General features: G+C 45.1%; 1 protein-coding gene across 2 annotated transcripts; it reads left to right on the forward strand.

Moving 5' to 3' along the window:
- Nucleotides 1-105: 105 nt before the first annotated feature.
- LOC115173877 (ankyrin repeat and IBR domain-containing protein 1) lies at nucleotides 106-23382 on the forward strand. 2 transcript variants are annotated; one of them, XM_029732360.1, is made up of 21 exons: nucleotides 106-270; nucleotides 1517-1607; nucleotides 3111-3322; nucleotides 4108-4279; nucleotides 4380-4511; nucleotides 5092-5271; nucleotides 10693-10810; nucleotides 10940-11151; nucleotides 13169-13257; nucleotides 13484-13628; nucleotides 13825-13982; nucleotides 15646-15734; nucleotides 15915-16045; nucleotides 16216-16350; nucleotides 16908-16994; nucleotides 17449-17515; nucleotides 17688-17833; nucleotides 17957-18135; nucleotides 19011-19062; nucleotides 19490-19613; nucleotides 19703-23382. In XM_029732360.1, the coding sequence occupies exons 3-21, from the start codon at nucleotides 3135-3137 to the stop codon at nucleotides 21790-21792; spliced, it is 4494 nt and encodes a 1497-aa protein (XP_029588220.1). In that variant the 5' UTR covers nucleotides 106-270; nucleotides 1517-1607; nucleotides 3111-3134; the 3' UTR covers nucleotides 21793-23382. The 2 variants fall into 2 exon arrangements, with proteins under 2 accessions (XP_029588220.1, XP_029588221.1); XM_029732361.1 differs by lacking the exon at nucleotides 106-270 and adding an exon at nucleotides 312-923.
- The last annotated feature ends 1524 nt before the right edge of the window (nucleotides 23383-24906 follow it).

The following is a 24906-nucleotide window of genomic DNA, read 5'->3' on the forward strand; positions in this document are numbered from 1 at the left end:
GAATGATTTGGACAGGTTTGAGGCATTCTTTTAAACAACTTTTCTAACCATCTCTGATAAAGGGAGACAAGGAGACAGAGACATTTATTGAACAATCAGGTGTAAATGGCCAGTGACAGCTTGTGCTGCTCATGCGTATGATGCCTTTTCCTGCCAGCAACAACAGAAACAGCAGCATCTCGCATCATCACTGAGAAGAACTGAGATTGGAGAGAGAGAGAAAGAAGGAGATGATGATGGGGAGTCGAGAAGGAAAATTATGAAATAACGGTATTATGAATGTTTGTATGTCCAACTGATGACCAAGTGAATCGATGTTCTAAGTAGCTTGATAGCTAAGTAGCTAATGATGGGTGTTAGATATCAGCTAGATGCTGCCACTGCTGTCATTAGCTAGCTAGCTGTTAGCGAGTTGTAGCTAAGTAGCTAGAATTCTAATGATTTGACAAGGCTGAATTGAGGCCCACCAAGACAGACACTAGCTGTTAAAATAAACCACAGACCTAGCATCAGCTTGAACCAGCATAGCTTGGCATCGCGTTTAACTACACTACAGACATTCACGTCAGACAGATGTAGCTAGCTAGCAGAACGGTGGCAGCTAGCCATGTAGCTATGACTAGCTATTATTGTTAGCTAGTCATGAATGGCTAGGTCGTAGCTAGCGAACAAGTGAGCAAGTCTGTCCATACTGACCAGGTGAAAGAGCCAGACAGCACCAAGTAAAGCAACCAGCCAAAGTTAATGGTATAGCCGTAGGCTACATGGCAGGTGGCCGCATGGACAGACGACGATATAGCTAGCTACAGTACGTTATAGAAGGCAGGGTGACAGACTGTGCACTAGCCAGCTAACTTCTCTTTGTCTTGAGTCTGACACTTTTTTTTTTTTTTGTTCTTGGTACTTCTCCCTGGTGTGAAAATGTAAGTAGCTGGCTGGCAACTTATTGTGTACAGCCAACTTCATTATAATACGCTTATAAACACTTTGTGTGTGATACATGTTGTATTATGAAGCTATGTGTTAGAAACACAAGCTGTTTGTTATAAACACAACATGCCACCAAAAGCCAGTGGTTGTTAATTAAGGTTGATATTTTTTGTCAATGGAAAACTGGTTATTGGTTTGAGGATGCTGTAATGATGTGAGGGGAGAGAGGGAGGTGAAGTGTGCTGGAAGCAACTGAAGCTGTGTGGAGTTGAGAGTAGAACAGACAGCGTGACCTATAAACTATCAGTAGTCCCCCACCTACACACACACACACACACACACCCTCCCTGTCTACAGCAGACTTACTGGAGCAGAAAATGGTGGAACACAGAGACTGTTTATAAATGATGGGGTCTGTGGATCCAGATACTGTAGCTTATATAGTAGACATGGCAATTAATATTAGCCCTATTCAGTTAATCAGTAACTTAGTCATGTTGGACGGTTCATAGATGGATAGATTAGTTGATTGATTAATTGACACCCCCCCCACCCTCTCTTTCTCTCGCTCCCCCTCTCTCTGCAGGGTGAGGGTGTGGGCCATGTCTGAGCTGTGAGTGGAGGAGAGGAAGAGGAGGAGTAGGAGAGGAAGAGGAGGTGAGGACTGAATAGCAGAGGTAAGTGTTTATCATTATCAAAGATTCAAATTAATGATGAATTATTACATGAATGTATTATATTATTACATATACAGTACAAGTCAAAAGTTTGGACACACCTACTCATTCCAGGGTTTTTCTTTATTTTTACAATTTTCTTGTAGAATAATAGTGACAACATCATAAATATGAAATAACACATGGAATCATGTAGTAACCAAAAAGGTGTTAAACAAATCAAAATATATATTATATTTGAGATTCTTCAAAGTAGCCACCCTTTGCCTTGATGACAGCTTTGCACACTCTTGGCATTCTCTCAACCAGCTTCATGAGTTAGTCACCTGGAATGCATTTCAATTAACAGGTGTGCCTTGTTAAAAGTTAATTTGTAGAATTGTTTTCCTTAATGAGTTTGAGCCAATCAGTTGTGTTGTGACAAGGTAGGGTTGGTATACAGAAGATAGCCATATTTGGTAAAATAGCAAGTCCATATTATGGCATGGACAGCTCAAATAAGCAAAGATAAACGACAGTCCATCATTACTTTAAGACATGAAGGTCAGTCAATCCGTAACATTTCAATAACCTTGAAAGTTTCTCCATCAAGCGCTATGATGAAACTGGCTCTCATGAGGAATGGAAGACCCAGAGTTACCTCTACTGCAGAGGATATGTTCATTAGAGTTACCAGCCTCAGAAATTGCAGCCCAAATAAATGCTTCACAGAGTTCAAGTAACAGACACATTTCAACAGCAACTGTTCAGAGGAGACTGCGTGAATCAGGCCTTCATGGTCGAATTGCTGCAAAGACACCACTACTAAAGGACACCAATAAGAAGAAGAGACTTGCTTGGGCCAAGAAACACGAGCAATGGACATTAGACCAGTGGAAATCTGTCCTTTGGTCTGATGAGTCCAAATTTTAGATTTTTGGTTCCAACCGCCATGTCTTTGTAAGACGCATAGTAGGTAAACGGATGATCTCCGCATGTGTGGTTCCCACCGTGAAGCATGGAGTAGGAGGTATGATGGTGTGGAGGTGCTTTGCTGGTGATACTGTCTGTGATTTATTTAGAGTTCAAGGCACACTTAACCAGCATGGCTACCACAGCATTCTGCAGCAATACGCCATTCCATCTGGTTTGCGCTTAGTGGGACTATCATTTGTTTTTTAACAGGACAATGACCCAACACACCTCCAGGCTGTGTAAGGGCTATTTGTATCAAGAAGGAGATTGAAGGAGTGCTGCCTCAGATGACCTGGCCTCCACAATCACCCGACCTCAACCCAAATGAGATGGTTTGGGATGAGTTGGATTGCAGAGTGAAGGAAAAGCAGTTAACAAGTGCTCAGCATATGTGGGAACTCCTTTAAGACTGTTGGAAAAGCATTCCAGGTGAAGCTGGTTGAGAGAATGCCAGGAGTGTGCAAAGCTGTCATCAAGGCAAAGGGTGGCTACTTATATATATACAAATTCTGAATGATAAAGATGATTAATTGTGCTGAATGATTCCAGTGCGACGCCCCTTGTAGGGCAGTGATGGGGAACACAGCCACTAAGTTCCGGAAGGCTCTAGTCAGCGGGGACGAGGCATTGGCATGGCAACTGTACGAGGGCAACAGCCAGTTCAGAGAGGGGTTGGACCCCAACGCGTCCTACGGAGAGACCTACCAACACAACACACCCCTTCACTACACCTGCAGGCACGCCATGACACGCCTGCTCAGGTAACACCCCTTAGATATGTTCCAGGGAAACAGGGAGCGATGGAGTGAGAAAGGTAGAGAGAAGAAGAGAGAGTTCCAGTGTGTTAGCAGTCTGACCCCTGGGAGGAGATGACAGGCTGTCAATGAGCCAATTTTTTTTATCTTCCTTTCACTCATCCTCCCCTCCTTCTTTTCTCTCTCTGGGTGATTACAGCGGTCAGAGGAAGCGGGTTGAAAAGGCCAGCTAATGTGTGTGTGTGTGTGTGTGTGTGTGTGTGTGTGTGTGTGTGTGTTCAAGGCCAGTTAGCTAACTGCAGGTCTATTTCGGTACCTTCCTGCCTACCAAATTACTCTTCCATTCAGCCATCTGTTTGAGTGCACTTGACCGAAGTGTGCGCTTATCTGATGTGTACTTAGCAGAATGTATTTCAGTCTGTCTTTCTGCCTGTGTGTCAGATTATGCGATTATTGCTACAGTGGTTATTGCTCTGTGATAAATGCTGTTTCTCACAGATTCAGCACAGGGGAGGGAGAGTAGAGAGCCATGAGGTGGAGGAAGAGGAGAGGGGGATGGGGAGAGGAGAGAGGGAGTAGATGATGAAGGGGAGGTAATCAGTAAATGGATCTGTAGACAGACAGAGATGTAGAATATAAACTACCTGAGGACTGCAGCCCCAGCATAATGTTGACTTGGAACTGGAATGTCTGTCATCTGTCCACTCTACTTTTAAAATATGCTATGAAAGGACGGTTCCTCTTCTGTAAGGATGGTAAACCTGTCTCTCTCTCTCACCCACCCCCTCCAGGTCGTTCCTTTTCAGTAAAGAAGGGAACCCTAACAAGCGTAACGTGCAGAATGAGACATGTCTGCATGCGTTGTGTCAGGGAGCGCACATCCTGCTGCTGCCAGAGGGGGCACTGTCTCCCAGACTGGCCAGACCACAGAGAGACGAACAACGCAGGGCAGACTGCCTACAGGTATAGACACACAGACACACACAAATAACACACACACACAAAGAACACACACACAAATACATTAGAGTGCTAACAATATTGTGTGTGTGTGTGTGTCCAGATGATCCTGAGCTGGACCGGGGCAAGGCTGGACAGAGGACAGTATGAAAGGGTTAACATTAACGCTACAGACAACAGGAACAGCACCTGTCTACACTACGCTGCTGCTGCTGGCATGAAGAGCTGTGTAGAGGTAAGAGAGAGAGAGAGAGAGAGACTGTGTAGAGGTAAGAGAGAGAGAGAGAGAGAGACTGTGTAGAGGTAAGAGAGAGAGAGAGAGACTGTGTAGAGGTAAGAGAGAGAGAGAGAGAGAGAGACTGTAGAGGTAAGAGAGAGAGAGAGAGAGACTGTGTAGAGGTAAGAGAGAGAGAGAGAGAGACTGTGTAGAGGTAAGAGAGAGAGACTGTGTAGAGGTAAGAGAGAGAGAGAGAGAGAGACTGTGTAGAGGTAAGAGAGAGAGAGAGAGAGACTGTGTAGAGGTAAGAGAGAGAGACTGTGTAGAGGTAAGAGAGAGAGAGAGAGAGAGACTGTGTAGAGGTAAGAGAGAGAGACTGTGTAGAGGTAAGAGAGAGAGAGAGAGACTGTGTAGAGGTAAGAGAGAGAGAGAGAGACTGTGTAGAGGTAAGAGAGAGAGAGAGAGACTGTGTAGAGGTAAGAGAGTGTCTTCTCTCTCATCTTTTAACTCTTTCTCTCTCCCTCTGTCTTTCCCTTTGCCTCCAACTTCTCCTGTGTGTGTGTGGGTGTGCATGCGTGCGTGCGTGCGTGTGTGTTAGCTCCTGGTCCAGGCTGGGTCAGACCTGTTTGTGGAGGACGAGGAGAAGTTAACCCCGTGTGACCACGCAGAGAGACAGCAGCACACACACCTGGCCCTGCGCCTCGAAGCCATGATGGTGTTCTCACAACACACACCCACCGAGACACAAACACCCAGCAGCACGCTGCGCCACAAAGAGGTGAGTTACCCACCCACCCACCCAGAGCAGCCGCTGCCGTGAAACTGCACTACGTCACTGAATGCAGAACGCTGCACCACACACACAAAATAATCCAAAACGCGGTTATGGAACCGCCTTATCGACATGCCAGAGGGCAGGATAAGAAAAAGGTTTTGAACTGGGATAAAATACACAATTACCCATGGACAAAGGAACTCAATTACGTTTTTAAGGAAGCGGATCTACAACACATATTTAGAAATAAGTTACGATGCAATGTCAACATGATCAAACACACGTGAAAGCTGAGCTACAAAGAAAAATGGGCAACTAATATATGACTTAAACCACAACTCAGAACAACCAAATCAAAAACAACTATGATCTGGAACCCCATGTCACATCTCACCTAACAACAAACCAAAGGTCACTTTGTGCCCAGGTGAGAACCAGGATACTTCCTCTGACAATTAACATAGGTTTAATGTAATAATGGAAGAAGAGCAGCTATGTACTGTTTGCGATTCAGGGGAGATTGAGAATCAACTTTTATTGTACTGTACTTTATATGATGTTTTGAGAGTAACCTTGTTTGATAAAATGCAACAACTGAAACCAGAACTATTTTTGGTTAGAGACTAAGAGAAGCTGGAATGGTTATTTAGAAAATAAGTGTTTCTGGGTGCAACTTTCTTTTGCAAGGCATGGACTATATGTCAAGATAAGCTTTATCATTCAAATAGCAGGTTTTTGTTTTGTTTATCAATGGTCAATTTTTTCGTATGAACGTACAGTGCATTCGGTGCATTCAGACCCCTTGAATTTTTCCAATTGTTGTTACGTTACAGCCTTATTGTTAAATTTATTTAAAAAAATAAATAAATCATTTTACATTTTAGTCATTTAGCAGACGCTCTTATCCAGAGCGACTTACAGTAGTGAATACATACATTTCATGCATTTGTTTTTTGCACTGGCCCCCCGTGGGAATGGAACCCACAACCCTGGTGTTGCGCACACCATGCTCTACCAACTGAGCCACAGGGAAGGCCGGTTTCAGTAGTATTCAGATCCTTTACTCACTACTTTGTTGAAGCACCTTTGGCAGCAATTACTGCCTCGAGTCTTCTTGGGTTTTGTACTGGCGGCAGAGAAGTCAGGCGCAGGAGAGCAAAACTGTGTTTACAACGGCGCAGTTTAATAAATAAAAACCACCGGAAACAGAACAATCAAACAATGGGTACAAAACCCGTCGCCCACCAGAAATAACGTGCACAAGCACTTACACTTACAATTCCGGACAAGGACATGGGGGGAACAGAGGGTTAAATACAATGATGGAATTGAAACCAGGTGTGTGGGAAGACATGACTAAACAAATGGAAAATTAAAAGTGGATCGATGATGGCTAGAAGACCGGCGACGCCGAACGCCGCCCGAACAAGGAGAGGAACCAACTTCGGCAGAAGTCGTGACAGGTATGACGCTACAAGCTTGGCACACCTGTACTTGCAGAGTTTTTCTCATTCTTCTCTGCAGATCCTCTCAAGCTCTGTCAGGTTGGATGGCAAGTGTTGCTGTACAGCTATTTTCAAGTCTCTCCAAAGATGTTTGATCGGGTTCAAGTCCGGGCTCTGGCAGGGCCACTCTCCGTCTGGCCACTCTACCATAAAGGCCTGATTGGTGGAGTGCTGCAGAGATGGTTGTCCTTCTGGAAGGTTCTCCCATCTCCACAGAGGGACTTGGAGCTCTATCAGAGTGACCATCGGGTTCTTGGTCACCTCCCTGAACAAGGCCCTTCTCTCCCGATTGCTCAGTTTGGCTGGGCGTCCAGCTCTATTAAGATTCTTGGTGATTCCAAACTCCTTCCATTTAAGAATGATGGAGGCCACTGTGTTCTTGGGGACCTTCAATGCTGCAGAACTTTTTTGGTACCCTTTCCCAGATCTGTGCCTCAAACACAATCCTGTCTCGGAGCTCTACGGACAATTCATTCGACCTCGTGGCTTTGTTTTTGCTCCGACATGCAATGTCAACTGTGGGACCTTAATATAGACAGGTGTGTGCCTTTCCAAATCATGTCCTATCAATTGAATTTACCACAGGTGGACTCCAATCAAGTTGTAGAAACATCTCAAGGATCAATGGAAACAGGATGCACCTGAGCTAAATTTCGAGTCTCATAGCAAAAGGTCTGAATACTTAGGTAAATAAGGTATTTCTGTTTTTAATTTTTAATACATTTGCAAAAATGTCTAAAAACTTGTTTTCGCTTTGTCGTTAAGGGGTATGACTCTGTGAAATGGTGCTGCCACAATAAACAATATACAGAACAAGAAAATATGGACGAGATATATAGATATCAGAATTTACACAATCGACATACAGTTTGTGTGCATATTCAGTGCCTTCAGAAAGTATTCATACCCCTTCACTTATTCCACATTTTGTTGTGTTACAGCCTGAATTCAAAATTGATTAAGTATGTTTTTTCTCACCCATGTACACACAATTCTCACCCATGTACACACAAGTGAAACCATGTTTTTCTAAATGTTGGCACAATATTTAATTTGCATAAGTATTCACACCCCAGAGTCAATACATTAGAATCACCTTTGGCAGCGATTACAGCTGTGAGTCTTTCTGGGTAAGTCTCTAAGAGCTTTGCACACCTGGATTGTATAATATTCTTCAATCTCTGCAAAGTTGATTGTTAATCATTGCTAGACAGCCATTTTCAAGTCTTGCAATAGATTTTCAAGCCGATTTAAGTCAAAACTGTAACTAGGCCACTCAGGAACATTCAATATCATCTTGGTAATCAACTCCAGTGTATATTTGGCCTTGTGTTTTAGGTTATTGTCCTGCTGAAAGGTGAATTTGGCTCCCAGTGCCTACTGAACCAGGTTTTCATCTAGGATTTGCCAGTGCTTAGCTCTATTCCGTTTCTTTTCATCATAAAAAACTCCCTCGTCCTTGCTGATGACAATCATACCCATAACATGATGCAGCCACCACCATGCTTCAAAATATGAAGAGTGGTACTCAGTGATGTGTTGTGTTGGATTCACCCCAAACATAACGCTTTGTATTCAGGGCATAAAGTACATTTCTTTGCCACATTTTTTTGTTTTACTTTAGTGCCTTATTGAAAACAGGATACATGTTTTTGAATATTTGTATTCTGTACAGGCTTCCTTCTTTTCACTCTGCCATTTAGGTTAGTATTGTAGAGTAACTACAATGTTGTTGATCCATCCTCAGTTTTCACATGTTACAGCCATTAAACTCTGTAACTGTTTTAAAGTCACCATTGGCCTCATGGTGAAATCCCTGAGTGGTTTCCTTCCAAAGTGTAATTCATAACTTCACCATGCTCAAAGAGATATTCAATATCTACCAATAGGTTCCCTTCTTTGCAAGGCATTGGAAAACCTCCCTGGTCTTTGTGGTTGAAATTCAGTGCTCGACTGAGGGACCTACAGATATCTGTATGTGTGGGGTACAGTGATGAGGTAGTCATTCAGAAATCATGTTAAACACTATTATTGAGTCCATGCAACTTATTATGTGACTTGTTAAGCATATTTCTACTCATGAACTTATTTAGGAGTGTCATAACAAAGGGGTTGAATACTTTCTGACTCAAGACATTTCAGCTTTTCATTTTTAATTCATTTGTAAAGATTTCTAAAAACATATTTCATATCAAAATGAAATGAAATCAAACTTTATTTGTCACCTGAGCCGAATACAACATGTGTAGACCTTACCGTGAAATGCTTACTTACAAGCCCTTAACCAACAGTGCAGTTCAAGAAGAGTTAAGAAAATATTTACCGAATAAAGTAAAGTAAAAAATAATAAAAAGTAACACAATAAAATAACAACGAGACTATATACAGGGGTACCGGTATCGAGTCAATGTGCGGGGGTACAGGTTAGTCGAGGTAATTTGTAAATGCAGGTAGGGGTGAAGTGACTATGTATAGATAATAAACAGTGAGTAGCAGCAGTGTAAAAAACAAATGGAGGGGGGGATGTCAATGTAAATAATCCGATGGCCATTTTATGAATTGTTCAGCAGTCTTATGGCTTGGGGGTAGAAACTGTTAAGGAGCCTTTTGGTCCTAGACTTGGTGCACCGGTACCGCTTGCCATGCTGTAGCAGAGAAAACAGTCTATGACTTGGGTGACTGGAGTCTTTGAGAATTTTTTGGGCTTTCCTCTGACACCGCCTAGTATATAGGTCCTGGATGACAGGAAACTTGGCCCCAGTGATGTACTGGGCCGTTCGCACTACCCTCTGTAGTGCCTTACAGTCAGATGCCGAGCAGTTACCATACCAGGCGATGATGCAACCGGTCAGGATGCTCTCGATGGTGCAGCTGTATAACTTTTTCAGGATCTGGGGACGCATGCCAAATCTTTTCAGTCTCCTGAGGGGGAAAAGGTTTTGTCGTGCCCTCTTCATGACTGTCTTGGTGTGTGTGGACCATGATAGTTTGTTGGTGATGTGGACACAAAGGAACTTGAAACTCTCGACCTGCTCCAATACAGTCCCGTCGATGTTAATGTAGGCGTGCTCGGCCTGCCTTTTCCTGTAGTCCACTATTCGCTCCTTTGTCTTGCTCACATTGAGGGAGAGGTTGGTGTCCTAGCACCACACTGCCAGGTCTCTGACCTCCGTATAGGCTGTCTCATCGTTGTAGGGGATCAGGCAGGTCTACCACTATTGTGTCTTTAGCAAACTTAATGATGGTGTTGGAGTTGTGTTTGGCCATGCAGTTGTGGGTGAACAGGGAGTACAGGAGGGGACTAAGCACACACCCCTGTGTTGAGGATCAGCGTAGCAGACGTGTTGTTGCCTACCTTTAACACCTGGGGGCAGCCCGTCAGGAAGTCCAGGATCCAGTTGCAGAGGGAGGTGTTTAGTCCCAGGGTCCTTATCTTAGTGATGAGCTTCGTGGGCACTATGGTGTTGAATGTTGAGCTGTAGTCAATGAACAGCATTCTCACATAGGTGTTACTTTTGTCCAGGTGGGAAAGGGCAGTGGTGAGTGCGATTGAGATTGCGTCATCTTTGACATTATAGGGTATTGTGTGGAGGGCAGTGACACAAAATCTCAATTTAATCCATTTTTAATTAACACAACAAAATGTGGAAAAAGTATTTGCTACTGCAGATACAGTGTCTTATAAGCCAACATGGGCTGGTCATCTTGAAGATGCAAGACACTATAATAATGAAATAAATCAAATCAATCACACACACACACACACACTTTAAATCAGAGATGTATTTGCTGTGAAAAGTAGCCACAGAGGGACAAGCAGCTGCAGAATACTGTTATGGTTTTTGATACATTTTTTCCTAGCTTTTTCAATTCTTAATCTCTCTTTATCTCTCCCCTCTCTCCCTCCTCTCATCCCCAGCCCTATGAGGGTTTGAAGCTGCAGGACTTGAGGAGACTGAAGGACATGTTGATAGTGGAGACAGCGGACATGCTACAGGCTCCTCTCTTCACCGCTGAGGCACTGCTCAGAGCACACGGTGTGTGTGTGCGTTTTGTGTGTGTGTGTGTGTGTGTGTGTAAACTGTCTCTGTGTATCTAATTGGGACACGTAGGAGCTGTTGAAGGTGTGTGTGTCTCGCTCTAACCTCTGTCTCTGTGTGTAACAGACTGGGACAGGGAGAAGCTTTTGGAAGCCTGGATGAGTGATTCTGAGGAGTGCTGCCAGCGGTCTGGGGTCTTGATGCCCACCCCCCCGCCCAGCGGGTGCAACGCCTGGGACACCCTGCCTTCCCCCCGAACCCCTCGCTCCCCCCTCACCCTAACCCTCACCTCCCTCACTGACAGCTGCCTAACCCCAGGGGAGGAGGGAGGGACTACGGTGAGTCACATGACATTTTGGTCCAGGACAGGTTGCACATTTTTGTTCTACCCCAGCACGAGCACACCTGATTCTACTAACCAACCAATCATCAAGTCCTGGCTGCCTGTGTGAGTGTGTAACAGAGTTAAGAACGTACTGTAAGCTCACTCCACAGCTAGCTTGAAATGTTGAGAATGGAGCCATACAATTGGTACCTTTTGGGTGTCTCCAACCATTGGAACATTGTTAAGGAGGGCGGTCACGTGTGTTAGCAAAGTAGAGGTCTAGACTTCCAGCCAGGCATAAGCCGAATCGAGGTTGGGAGTGGTACTTGCTAAGCAAGCAACGTGACATCCGTAACACATAAAGTGGGGGGAAAAAGTATTTGATCCCCTGCTGATTTTGTACGTTTGCCCACTGATAAAGAAAGGATCAGTCTATAATTTTAATGGTAGGTTTATTTGAACAGTGACAGACAGAATAACAACAAAAATATCCAGAAAAACGCATGTCAAAAATGATATAAATTGATTTGCATTTTAATGAGGGAAATAAGTATTTGACAACCTCTCAATCAGAAAGATTTCTGGCTCCCAGGTGTCTTTTATACAGGTAACGAGCTGAGATTAGGAGCACACTCTTAAAGGGAGTGCTCCTAACCGCAGCTTGTTACCTGTAAAAAAGACACCTGTCCACAGAAGCAATCAATCAATCAGATTCCAAACTCTCCACCATGGCCAAGACCAAAGAGCTCTCCAAGGATGTCAAGGACAAGATTGTAGACCTACACAAGGCTGGAATGGGCTACAAGACCATCGCCAAGCAGCTTGGTGAGAAGGTGACAACATTTGGTGCAATTATTTGCAAATGGAAGAAACACAAAAGAACTGTCAATATCCCTCGGCCTGGGGCTCCCATGCAAGATCTCACCTCGTGGAGTTGCAATGATCATGAGAACGGTGAGGAATCAGCCCAGAACTACACGGGAGGATCTTGTCAATGATCTCAAGGCAGCTGGGACCATAGTCACCAAGAAAACAATTGGTAACATACTACGCCGTGAAGGACTGAAATCCTGCAGCGCCGCAAGGTCCCCCTGCTCAAGAATACATATACATGTCCGTCTGAAGTTTGACAATGAACATCTGAATGATTCAGAGGACAACTGGTGAAAGTGTTGTGGTCAGATGAGACCAAAATTGAGCTCTTTGGCATCAACTCAACTCGCCGTGTTTGGAGGAGGAGGAATGCTGCCTATGACCCCAAGAACACCATCTCCACCGTCAAACATGGAGGTGGAAACATTATGCTTTGGGGGTGTTTTTCTGCTAAGGGGACAGGACAACTTCACTGCATCAAAGGGATGATAAACGGGGCCATGTACCGTCTAATCTTGGGTGAGAACATCCTTCCCTCAGCCAGGGCATTGAAAATGGGTCGTGGATGGGTATTCCAGCATGACAATGACCCAAAACACACGGCCAAGGCAACAAAGGAGTGGCTCATGAAGAAGCACATTAAGGTCCTGGAGTGGCCTAGCCAGTCTCCAGACCTTAATCCCATAGAAAATATGTGGAGGGAGCTGAAGGTTCGAGTTGCCAAACGTCAGCCTCGAAACCTTAATGTCTTGGAGAAGATCTGCAAAGAGGAGTGGGACAAAATCCCTCCTGAGATGTGTGCAAACCTGGTGGCCAACTACAAGAAACATCTGACCTCTGTGATTGCCAACAAGGGTTTTGCCACCAAGTACTAAGCCATGTTTTGCAGAGGGGTCAAATACTTATTTCCCTCATTAAAATGCAAATCATTTTATAACATTTTTGACATGCAGTTTTCTGGATTTTTTTGTTGTTATTCTGTCTCTCACTGTTCAAATAAACCTACCATTAAAATTATAGACTGATCATTTCTTTGTAAGTGGGCAAACGTACAAAATCAGCAGGGGATCAAATACCTTTTTCTCCCACTGTATGTGTGTGTTTGTGTGTGATGTAGTGTATACCTCTGACTGTGTGGGGTGTCTCTTTCCCTCCAGTGTGGGATCTGCCTGTGTTCCATCTCAGTGTTTGAAGACCCAATAGACATGTCCTGTGGTCATGAGTTCTGCCGAGCCTGCTGGGAAGGGTACATCACTTACACTGTTTGAGTTGAATTAAACATGATGGATCCTCATGGGAAATTCTATTGTCACATACGACACATATTACAATACAAACGTATAAACTGAATAAAAAAATACACACAATCTGGAAGGCAGAAATGCACAGTATAAACAGCAAGAGCAAGCCAAATCAATTTAAATCTTGACTGTGGATCCATTAATTATTGAATTGAATGTAATTTGTTTCAGGTTTCTGAATGTGAAGATCCAGGAGGGTGAGGCTCATAACATCTTCTGTCCTGCCTGTGACTGTTACCAGCTGGTGCCTGTTCAGGTTATAGAGAGTGTTGTCTCCAGAGAGATGGACAAACGATACCTGCAGTTCGACATCAAGGCACGCACGCACACACACACACACGCACAGACACACGCACGCACGCACGCACACTCACACACACACACAATGTCGCTCTCAAGCATCTTATCTCTGATATCTCTCCTCCCTGTGTGTGTGTGTGTGTGTGTGTGTGTGTGTGTGTGCGTGCGTGCGTGCGTGCGTGCCTGCGAGTGTGTGTATCTTCTCTCTCTAGGCGTTCGTGGAGAACAACCCATCTATCCGGTGGTGCCCGGCAGTGCGGTGTGAGAGAGCGGTCAGACTGACCAGACCTGGTCCGGGGGTCAACCACCTGGGGTTCCCCCTGCTGCCCTCCCCTGCAGTCGACTGTGGCAAGGGTCACCTCTTCTGCTGGTACACGCACACACACACATCAGACCGTCTCATGGGGAAAAGTCTCGAACGTAGAGAATGATTCAGTGCATTCAGAAAGTATTCAGACCCGTTCAATTTTTCCACATTTTGTTACGTTACAGCCTTATTCTAAAATTGATTAAATTCATGTTTTTCCTCATCAATCTACACACAACACCCCATAATGACAAAGCAAAAACAGGTTTTTAGAAGTAAAAAACAGAAATATTACATTTACATAAGTATTCAGACCCTTTGCTATGAGACTTGAAATTGAGCTCAGGTGCATCCTGTTTCCATTGATCATCCTTGAGATGTTTCTACAACTTGATTGGAGTCCACCTGTGGTAAATTGAATTGATTGGACATGATTTGGAAAGGCACACACCTATCTATATTAAGGTCAAGGAGGTGACCAAGAACCTGATGGTTACTCTGACATAGCTCCAGAGTTCCTCTGTGGAGATGGGAGAACCTTCCAGAAGGACAACCATCACTCCACGAATCAGGCCTTTATGGTAGAGTGGCCAGACAGAAGACACTCCTCAGTAAAAGGCACATGACAGTCCGCATGGAGTTTACCAAAAGGCACCTAAAGGACTCAGACCATGAGAAACAAGATTCTCTGATCTGATGAATCCAAGATTGAACTCTTTGGCCTGAATGCCAAGCGTCACGTCTGGAGGAAACCTGGCACCATCCCTACGGTGAAGCATGGTGGTGGCAGCATCATGTTGTGGGGTTGTTTTTCAGGGGCAGGGACTGGGAGACTAGTCAGGATCGAGGGAAAGATGAACGGAGCAAAGTACAGAGAGATCGTTGATGAAAACCTGCTCCAGAGCGCTTAGGACCTCAGACTGGGGCGAAGGTTCACCTTCCAACAGGACAACGACCCTAAGAACACAGCCAAGGCAATGTAGGAGTGGCTTCGGGACAAGTCTCTGAATGTCCTTGAGTGGCCCAGCCAGAGCTCGGACTTGAACCCAATCGAACATCTCTGGAGAGACCTGAAAATAGCTGTGCAGCGACGCTCCCCATCCAACCTGACAGATCCTAAGAGGATCTGCAGAGAAGAATGGAGAAACTCCCCAAGTACAGGTGTGCCAAGAAGACTCGAGGGTGTAATCGCTGCCAAAGGTGCTTTAACAAAGTGCTGAGTAAAGGGTCTGAATACTTATGTAAATGTGATGTTTCCGAGGTTTTTTAAAATAAATTTGCAAACATTTCTAGAAATCTGTTTTTGCTTTGTCATATTGGGGTATTGTGTAGATTGATGAGGATAAAACAATTTAATCAATTTTAGAATAAGGCTGTAACATAACAAAATGTGGAAAAAGTGAAGGGGTATGAATACTTTCCGAATGCACTGTACATTTATATTCTTCCCCCTCTCTTACTCTCTCTTCCTCCATCTGTCTCTCCCTCTCTCCCTCTCTCGCTCTTCTTCCATTTTTCTCTCTCCTCTCTCCCCTCTGTCTTCCATCTATCTCTCTCTCCCTCTATTCCTCTCTCTCTTCCTACATCTGTCTCTCTCCTCTCTCTCTCCCCCTCTTATTCTCTCTCTCTTCCTCTGTCTCTCTCCTCTTCTTCTCTCTCTTCCTCTAACTGTCTCTCTCCCCTCCTCTCTCCCTTTTCTTCTCTCTCTATCTGTCTCTCTCTCCAGGGAGTGTCTAGGTGAGGCCCATGAGCCATGCGACTGTCAGACATGGAGGATGTGGCTGCAGAAAGTCTCAGAGATGAAGCCAGAAGAGTGTGAGCACACACACACACACACACACACACACACACACACACACACAGATATACAGTATGTTATGATAAACGCATGATTGTATATGCTGATCTTGGTATGTGTGTGTGTGCATGTTTGTGATGTTTGTATACATGTGCAAATGTGTTTGTATGTGTGTGTGTGTGTGTGTGTGTATCCAGTGGCAGGTGTATCGGAGTCGTATGAGGATGCAGCTAACTGTTTGTGGTTGTTAACCAACTCTAAACCCTGTGCCAACTGCAAGTCTCCCATACAGAAGAATGAGGGCTGCAACCACATGCAGTGTGCCAAGGTACATACACACACACCTCTCACACACACACACACCAGCTTTGCTGCATTTTAATGGCATTGAGGAAGATATTGAAACAGTCCCAACATAGAGCCTTGTGGGACACCATATTAAAGCAATAAGACAGGATTATTACCATGTATGTACAACACCTGTTTCTCTGTCTGCAGTGTAAATATGACTTCTGCTGGATCTGTCTGGAAGAGTGGAAGAAACACAGCTCTTCAACTGGAGGATACTACCGCTGTACACGCTATGAAGTTATCACACAGCTAGAGGAGCAGTCCAAAGAGATGACTGGAGAGGTACACACACACACACACACACACACACACACGCAAACACACACACACACACACACACACACACACACACACACACACACACACCCCCCCACACACACACACACCCACACACACACACACCCACACACACCCACACACACCCATACACACACACCCACACACACACACCCACACACACACCCACACACACACACCCACACACACACACCCACACACACACCCACACACACACACCCACACACACACACCCACACACACACACCCACACACACACCCACACACACACACACCCACACACACGCACACACACACACACACATACTTGTTTTTCTATCCTCGTTGTGACCTAAAATAGATTTCCATTAAAAATCCTATTTTCCCTAACGCCTAACCCTAATTCTAACCCTAAACCTAACCCTAAGCTTAAAATGGGGACATTTGTGGATTTCAGGTCCCCACGAGGATAGAAGAACAAGACCATACCACACACACTAGCACTGCACACACTCTGACATTTTACGTTAAATATTTGACAGGAGTGTGTGTGTGTTTTTCAGGCGGAAAAGAAGCACAAGAGTTTTCAGGAGTTGGACCGCTTCATGCACTACTACAGCCGCTATAAGAACCATGAACACAGCTATAAGGTAACACACACAGCATGATATTGTATTTATGATATCTACCAATGTTGTTTTCTAAAATGTTATGTCTCTCCCTATCCCTCTCGCTATCCCTCTCTACCCCCCTGTATCTTCTCTCTTTCTCTACCCCCCTGTATCTTCTCTCTTTCTCTACCCCCCTGTATCTTCTCTCTTTCTCTACCCCCCTGTATCTTCTCTCTTTCTCTACCCCCCTGTATCTTCTCTCTTTCTCTACCCCCCTGTATCTTCTCTCTTTCTCTACCCCCCTGTATCTTCTCTCTTTCTCTACCCCCCTGTATCTTCTCTCTTTCTCTACCCCCCTGTATCTTCTCTCTTTCTCTACCCCCCTGTATCTTCTCTCTTTCTCTACCCCCCTGTATCTTCTCTCTTTCTCTACCCCCCTGTATCTTCTCTCTTTCTCTACCCCCCTGTATCTTCTCTCTTTCTCTCGCTCTAGTTAGAACAGAGACTATTGAAAACAGCCAAAGAGAAGATGGAACAGCTGAGTAGAGCCTTCATTGGATGTGAGTCTCTGACCTACCTGACTCTACTTTCTACCTCAGAGGCTGTCCCTGCCTCTCCTCTTGTATAACGATGGAGGGAGAGGACGGTGTGTCCTGCGTATGGTGTGTGTGTCTGTGTATGTGTCTAACAGCAGTGTGTGTATATTTGTGTGTGTGTGTGTCTCTCCTCTAGGTGAAGGCTCCCCCCCAGACACCAGGTTTATAGAGGACGGTGTGTGTGAGTTGTTGAAGACGCGTCGTGTGTTGAAGTGTTCCTACCCCTACGGATTCTTCCTCCAGCCTCACAGCACACAGAAGGAGATATTTGAACTCATGCAGGTGTGTGCGTGTGCGTGTGTGTGCGCGTGTGTGTGTGTGTGTGTGTGTGAGATGAATTCCTCACCCTCCACTCTCTCTCTCTCCCTATTTCTCTACCCTTGTACTCATCCCTCTGTTCCCCAGACTGATCTGGAGATGGCGGTGGAGGACTTGGCTCAGAAGGTGAACCGTCCCTACCTGCGTACGCCGTGTCATAAGATAGTCAGCGCTGCCTGTCTGGTACAGCAGAAGAGAGAGGAGTTCCTGGCCTCAGTGGCTAGAGGGGTGGCCCCTAACGACTCACCTGAAGTACCTAGGAGGAGGTGAGGGAGGGAGGGGGACCGACAGAGAGGGAGAGAGAGAGAGATCTTTTTCCCAACAGGCAGTAGACAGAACAGGGTTGGCTATTACTTCAAATTTCTATTACCGTAAATTCCGGACTATAAGCCACAACTTTTTTCCCAGGCTTTGAACCTCGCGGCTTAAACAATGACGCGGCTAATATATGGATTTTTCCCGCTTTCAATTTTTTTTCTTCCAAAAAAAACACATTCTGGGACGTGCTTCGTTTTTTGGCAGCATGAAGCTTTCATTAGACCAATGAAATTGCCGAACGGGTTAAGGTCAAACAGTGACGAGAGCGACAATGAAAACGATCCAATATTGGATGAAGCAATTCTGAGGCTATTCAACTCCGACACCGAAGGAGATGACTTCAGTGGTTTCAGTGCACAGGAGGAAGATAGTGACCAATTACTTTCTTGGTAGGCTACTGTTTACTGCTAATTTCTTATTTTTTGTTACAAGCCGTGTTTCGTTAAAGCCTATTTATTTTTGTTACAAGCCGTGTTTCGTTAAAGCCTATTTATTTTTGTTACAAGCCGTGTTTCGTTAAAGCCTATTTATTTTTGTTACAAGCCGTGTTTCGTTAAAGCCTATTTATTTTTGTTACAAGCCGTGTTTCGTTAAAGCCTATTTATTTTTGTTACAAGCCGTGTTTCGTTAAAGCCTTTGTAAAGTTCATTTGTTTCAATGTACCGGTAGGTACCTGCGGCTTATAGACATGTGCGGCTTATTTATGTTCAAAATATATATTTTTTTTTAATTCAGTGGGTGCGGCTTATATTCAGGTGCGCTTAATAGTCCGGAAATTACGGTAATCCTTTCTTTACAAAGCTCTATATTGAATGTGTTTCAGTTTCCCTGCTGGATCATGGGACTGGGAGTACCTGGGATTCACCTCTCCTGAGGTAACTACACATAACACCATTGTCAAGCTTTTACACTGTTTCTCTATGAGAATTTGAGCAACAGGTCCATATTTGTAGCCACATCCTCCATCTTAGCACAAACATCCATGTTACCACGCGGCAGGTAGCCTAGTGGTTAGAGCCTAGTGGTTAGAGCCTAGTGGTTAGAGCCTAGTGGTTAGAGCCTAGTGGTTAGAGCCTAGTGGTTAGAGCCTAGTGGTTAGAGTGTTGGACTAGTAACCGGAAGGTTGCAAGATTGAATCCCCGAGCTGACAAGGTAAAAATCTGTCGTTCTGCCCCTGAACAAGGCATTTAACCCACTGATCGTAGGCCGTCATTGAAAATAAGAATTTGTTCTTAACTGACTTGCCTAGTTAAATAAAGGTCAAATAAAAAATAACTGACCTGTATAATATACTACCTGTAGGAGTATGCAGATTTCCAGTATCGGCGGAGACACCGGCCGCGTCGTAGAGGAGACATGCCGAGTTTACACAGTCTGAGGAGCAACAGCAGCACTCCTGAACCAAACCAGAACACTGAGAATACAGGTACAAACACACACACACACACAGTAATTTATCAGTAGGGCCTGTGTTTCTTTGACGTTTCGTTGTGTTGTTATTGTTACGTGTGACAGAGGTCCTCCAGGAGAGAGTTGAGGGGCGGAGACAGCCTCTGAGGTCACTGGATGAAGATGACCCCAACATTCTACTGGCCATCCAACTGTCACTACAGGACTCACGGAGGGAGAGAGAAATGGAGAGAGGGATGGGAGGAGGACTGGAGAGAGGCTCTGGTGTGATTGAGGGCCCAGGGCTTGGGTCTGGACAGGGTCTGGATATAGGGCCAGTAATGGGTCCAGGGGTGGGGGGCCTCAGTGAGACTCAGGACCCCTCCAGTGTGGGTGGTTTTCTGGGGGCCAGTGGCTCCTCTAATCTCCCTAGACCAGACCCTAACCAGTCGCTAAATGCTGAGCTGTTAGAGCTAGGAGAAAGTCTGATGAGACTGGGACAAATAACTACTCCATATACCCTAGACAACACTAATATCCCTACGCCATATAGCTTAGACCACACCTACGACCACTACAACCCTTCCCCCAGGTACAGTCAGAGTCAGGACCTTAGCTACACATCTTATACAGCTGACCACAACTATGCTGTACTGGATCCTGACCACAGCACACCTTATACACGCGGCTACGGTCACACCTGTGATCATAACCAGGACCACACCACTATCAACATTCCCTTCACTCCAGAACACGACCATAATTGTGGTCAAAACCAAAATCGTGGCCATCCCACTATCAATGCCTTCTACAGTTCTGTTCACTGCCAACCCAGCCTCTACACTAAAACATCTCCTCCTCAGACAGACCTTACAGCATCTTCTAGCCCTAAACACACAAGCCTTTACCCCTCAGACCCAGAGCCATATGCTATGTTCAGCCTTCCCCATAACCCTGAACCAGACCAAACCATCTCTTGCACCCAGGACACACATCCGGACCAGAACCACCACCATTGCTGCCACTCCAGTCACTACACCCCTAACCCAGACCCTTACACCCCTAACCCAGACCATTACACCCCTAACCCAGACCCTTACAACCCTAACCCAGACCCTTACACCCCTAACCCAGACCATTACACCCCTAACCCAGACCCTTACACCCCTAACCCAGACCCTTACAACCCTAACCCAGACCCTTACAACCCTAACCCAGACCCTTATAACCCTAACCCAGACCCTTACAACCTTAACCCAGACCCTTACAACCCTAACCCAGACCCTTACAACCTTAACCCAGACCCTTACAACCCTAACCCAGACCCTTACAACCCTAACCCAGACCATTACAACCCTAACCCAGACCCTTACAACCCTAACCCGGACCCTTACAACCCTAACCTGGACCCTTACACCACTAACCCAGACTACACCTCGAATCCTGACCCATACCGCACTTCCTCCTACACCTCAGACCCCCACGGCCTAGACCCTAATCACCCTACCTCAGACCCCCACGGCCTAGACCCCAATCACCCTACCTCAGACCCCCACGGCCTTCTACTCCCCTCCCCAGACCCAGAACTCCTCCTCTCCCCAGTGGTCCCTCCAGGAGGTCCCTTCACCCCCAGTGACCCTGGCTGCCTGGAGCGCCTGGACCCCTCAGCTGAAGCCCTGCTCCTGGACAACATCATGGCCTGGATCCAACACACACACCCCCAGGACAGCCCCCAGAACATCGACCTCATCCCCTCAGCTAGCTCCGAGACTGGCTCACCCCTGGAGAAATACTCACCTCCGGACACAGAGACAGACTCACCCACTGTTTCACCCCAAGACGGTGGGGACCCAAAGAGTGATTCCCCTCCTGACGCCCAGGCCAGTTTCAGCGGGGAGGCCCTAGCCGAGCAACGGCAGGCCCAGGAGGGAGAGGCGGGTAGGGGACAGGCTGGCTCCCCCGGCCTTGTAGACAGCCTGGAGGTTAAAAGACCCAGCACTCTGGATCTGGAGTGTTGTGAGGGTGAGGAGTGTGTGGAGTGTGTGGTCACAGGGTTTGTGCCGGACCTGTCGCAGGACGCAATGGACACACACATACACTCACACACACACTGTGGAGATAACCTCACTTCTACCAAGACAGACTCAAGCCCCACCCCCTGGGTAGTGGAGGACCAATCACGCGCGGAGTGGGAAGAGCAAGTTCACCTGGTGTGACAACAGACAGACAGATGACAGAGAGCAGGAGGAAGAGAGGAGGAGAGTGGGAGCGAGATAATGATAAGCAGCAGTGACAGAGATGAGGGAGAGAAAAGCTGAGAGAGAAAAGAGAGGAAGAGAGAGTGAATAATAGCATTATCAGAGAAAGAGCTTAGGAAAGATTTGGGGATGAAAAGCACTTAGAGGAAAGAACAGGATAAAAGTCTGACATTAAACATGGGGTGTCCACTTGATTTAGCTAGCTGGGCACAGAAAGCTAATTAGTATATTTGACCCTGGTCTGGTCAGGTCATGTGACCCAGGTCTGATCAGGTCATGTGACCCAGGTCTGATCAGATCATGCAGTGACCAGAGTTGATCAGAGCAGATGAGATGTGTTTAAATACAATCAAATATGAGTGACTTTAGTGATTTTATCGTCCATAACCATTCCACTACTGATGGATTGACTGTATGCGGTCGCCTCAGCCTAAGACCAGGGCAAGTTGTTTTACTGTTTATTCAACCTTTATTTATCCAGATCAAAACTCCATGAGGGAGAGAGAGAGGGACCGTGACATGGCTATTCTTTAGAAACAGTCCACGGCTGAGTTGATCAGTGTGCCTCATTTTTATTGAGAATCCCCTTTTTTTCATATGGAACCTCAAGCAACGTGCAAAGAATAGTATGACTATTATTACTACTATAGGGTTGTGTTGTTTTTGACATGGTTTCCTTTCCTCTTGAGATAAGATGTGTTTTTGGAAGCAGCTGTGGTCTGTGGCCATATGTGTCAAGCGTCTCAGAGTAGTGGTGCTGATCTAGGACCAGGTCCCCCCTGTCTATTTAATCTTATTCATTATGATCTAAAAGGCTCAATTGATCCTAGATCAGCACTCCTACTCTCCCAGGTCTTTGACTAGGTACAGGACAGGAGGCTGTTATTTTTCTTGTGTTGGTGTTATAGAGATGGTTAGCACTGGTAGGATGATTATAATATAGTCAACTTTATAGAGATGAATCTGCAGTCTACAAGAGTTTATAATATAATTTCTAAAATCATATTTATCTTATTTAATTGTAATAAGCTGCTTAAATAAAGTAGTCATTGGATATAGAATAACATTTAGAAACGCAACTTAACTGTTGGGTGTAGTGTGCAACCATCTGGAGTAGTGCACTAGTTTATAGTAGGGTGCGATGTGACGTGCGCTGATCATACAAAACATGAAATGGAACACTGAAGTCTGGATTTGGAGTGTATTTTTTTGTACAACACCACTGTTTTAAGTTAAGATAATTGTTTATTTAGTCAAATTTTATTCACACTAAGGTTTTTCTTAGATTTTTTTTTTTCTTTGTATTTTCTTGGTACTTAATTGAAAGTTTCAAGGCCAGTGGCTGTGTCATAGTTTGTAACCCAGGCATCTGATTTTTATATTACTGTACCCTGGCAACCATAAACCTTGTTGTTATTTGCACTTTCATAGGTGATACTTGATACATTCCCAGTCCATATGAAAGACAGTGACGTTCGATGTGTGGCCAAGGAGTGAAAGTATTAGTAAAACGTTTACTCTCAATAAAAAAAAAGATTTAAAAAAACACATTTCTTTCAGTTTACTTTTATTTAAATGATATTGACTACATATTTTGTCACTATAGAATTATTGCATAATGATACAGTAAAAATGTTTTCAACAAGGGAGTTGGACAACCTCATTAAACAACATTATCGATAAAGGAAGGTGCACCAACACAATTGCTCATTAACAATGGAATGCTAGTACTTCTGTCAAAGGGTCTCGCCATACATCGACTGAATCTTTACTGTCACGCATTTCTGTGATTTTCTATCAAACACTAGATGTTCCAAAGATTTGTATAACTTGTTTTATCTGTGGTTGTTTGATGAATGAATCGAGGAATCCGGGAGAAAGAGATTGAGCTTGTTTGAAATGGAAAAGTGTTGCGGTAGCTTTTGATAAAGAAGAACATCAAGACGAAGCAGCTGCTTCACAAGTGGGATGCACTGTTGAGCGCTACATCCCGAGGGGTTCGTGCTGATTGTACAGAGATTTTGACAGCCGGTTAAATGGCGTCCCTTGAGAGGGCAAGAACCAGATGTATGTCAGGCGAAGTGTAGTATTATCATAAGGAGACGTGTGGAGGGAAAAAGAGAGGCAGAGGAGGACTAAGAGAGGGGGGAAGAGGGTGAGTTTGAGTTGGTTAAAAATGGCGGGGAAAAGGTAGATGGTTTGATAAAGAAGAATGGTAGAAAGTGTAAGCAGAGTAAGTTGAAGACAGGAGGAAAAGTGAATGAGAAGTGAATGAGAGCGACGTATCGTGGGTGGTAGGTGAAGTGACGTATCGTGGGTGGTAGGTGAAGTGACGTATCGTGGGTGGTAGGTGAAGTTCTTGAAGCCAGGGGCTTGCACCGAGGGTCCGGATAAAGATGAGTCTGTGATAGTAGGAGTGGAAAAAGTGAACCCTTGCCTTTTGGCTGATCCATTTGTGGTTTCAGGGTGGGTGAAAACACCGTTGGGTGCTGTGGAATCGGTGAGGGTAACCAGAAGTGGTTTTGTGATAATTGTTTGTGTTTCTGCTGGTCAGAGACAGCAGGCGTTCCGTGTTAAACGAATGGGGGCAAGAGATGTGAATTGTTTTGCTCTCAAGAAAAGGGCGCCATTGAAAGGAGTGATTACTGGGGTAGTGGTAAATGAGAAAGTTGACCAACTAAAGAGAAATAAGTGCACTCAGGCTATCCAGAAGGCCAAGCAAGGTTAGTTACTTTAAAGAGATGTTCTCTCTCTGTGGGTTTAACCCCAAGGAGTTCTGGAAAACGGTTAAAGACCTGGAGAATAAACCCTTCTCACAGCTGCCCATGTCCCTTAATGTTGATGATGTGGTTTTTACTGACAAGGAGCACATGGCTGAGCTCTTTAATCACCACTTCATTAAGTCAGGATTCCTATTTGACTCAGCCATGCCTCGATACTCCTCCCTCTTTTTCCCCTGCCCCGCTACAAAGTTTCTCCCTGCAGGCGGTCACTGAGTCCAAGGTGCTAAAGGAGCTCCTTAAACTTGACCCCAAATAACCTTCTGGGTCAGATGGTTTAGACCTTTCTGCC

The sequence above is a fragment of the Salmo trutta genome, chromosome 34, assembly GCF_901001165.1.
Source record: "Salmo trutta chromosome 34, fSalTru1.1, whole genome shotgun sequence".
Taxonomy (NCBI): Eukaryota; Metazoa; Chordata; class Actinopteri; order Salmoniformes; family Salmonidae; genus Salmo; species Salmo trutta.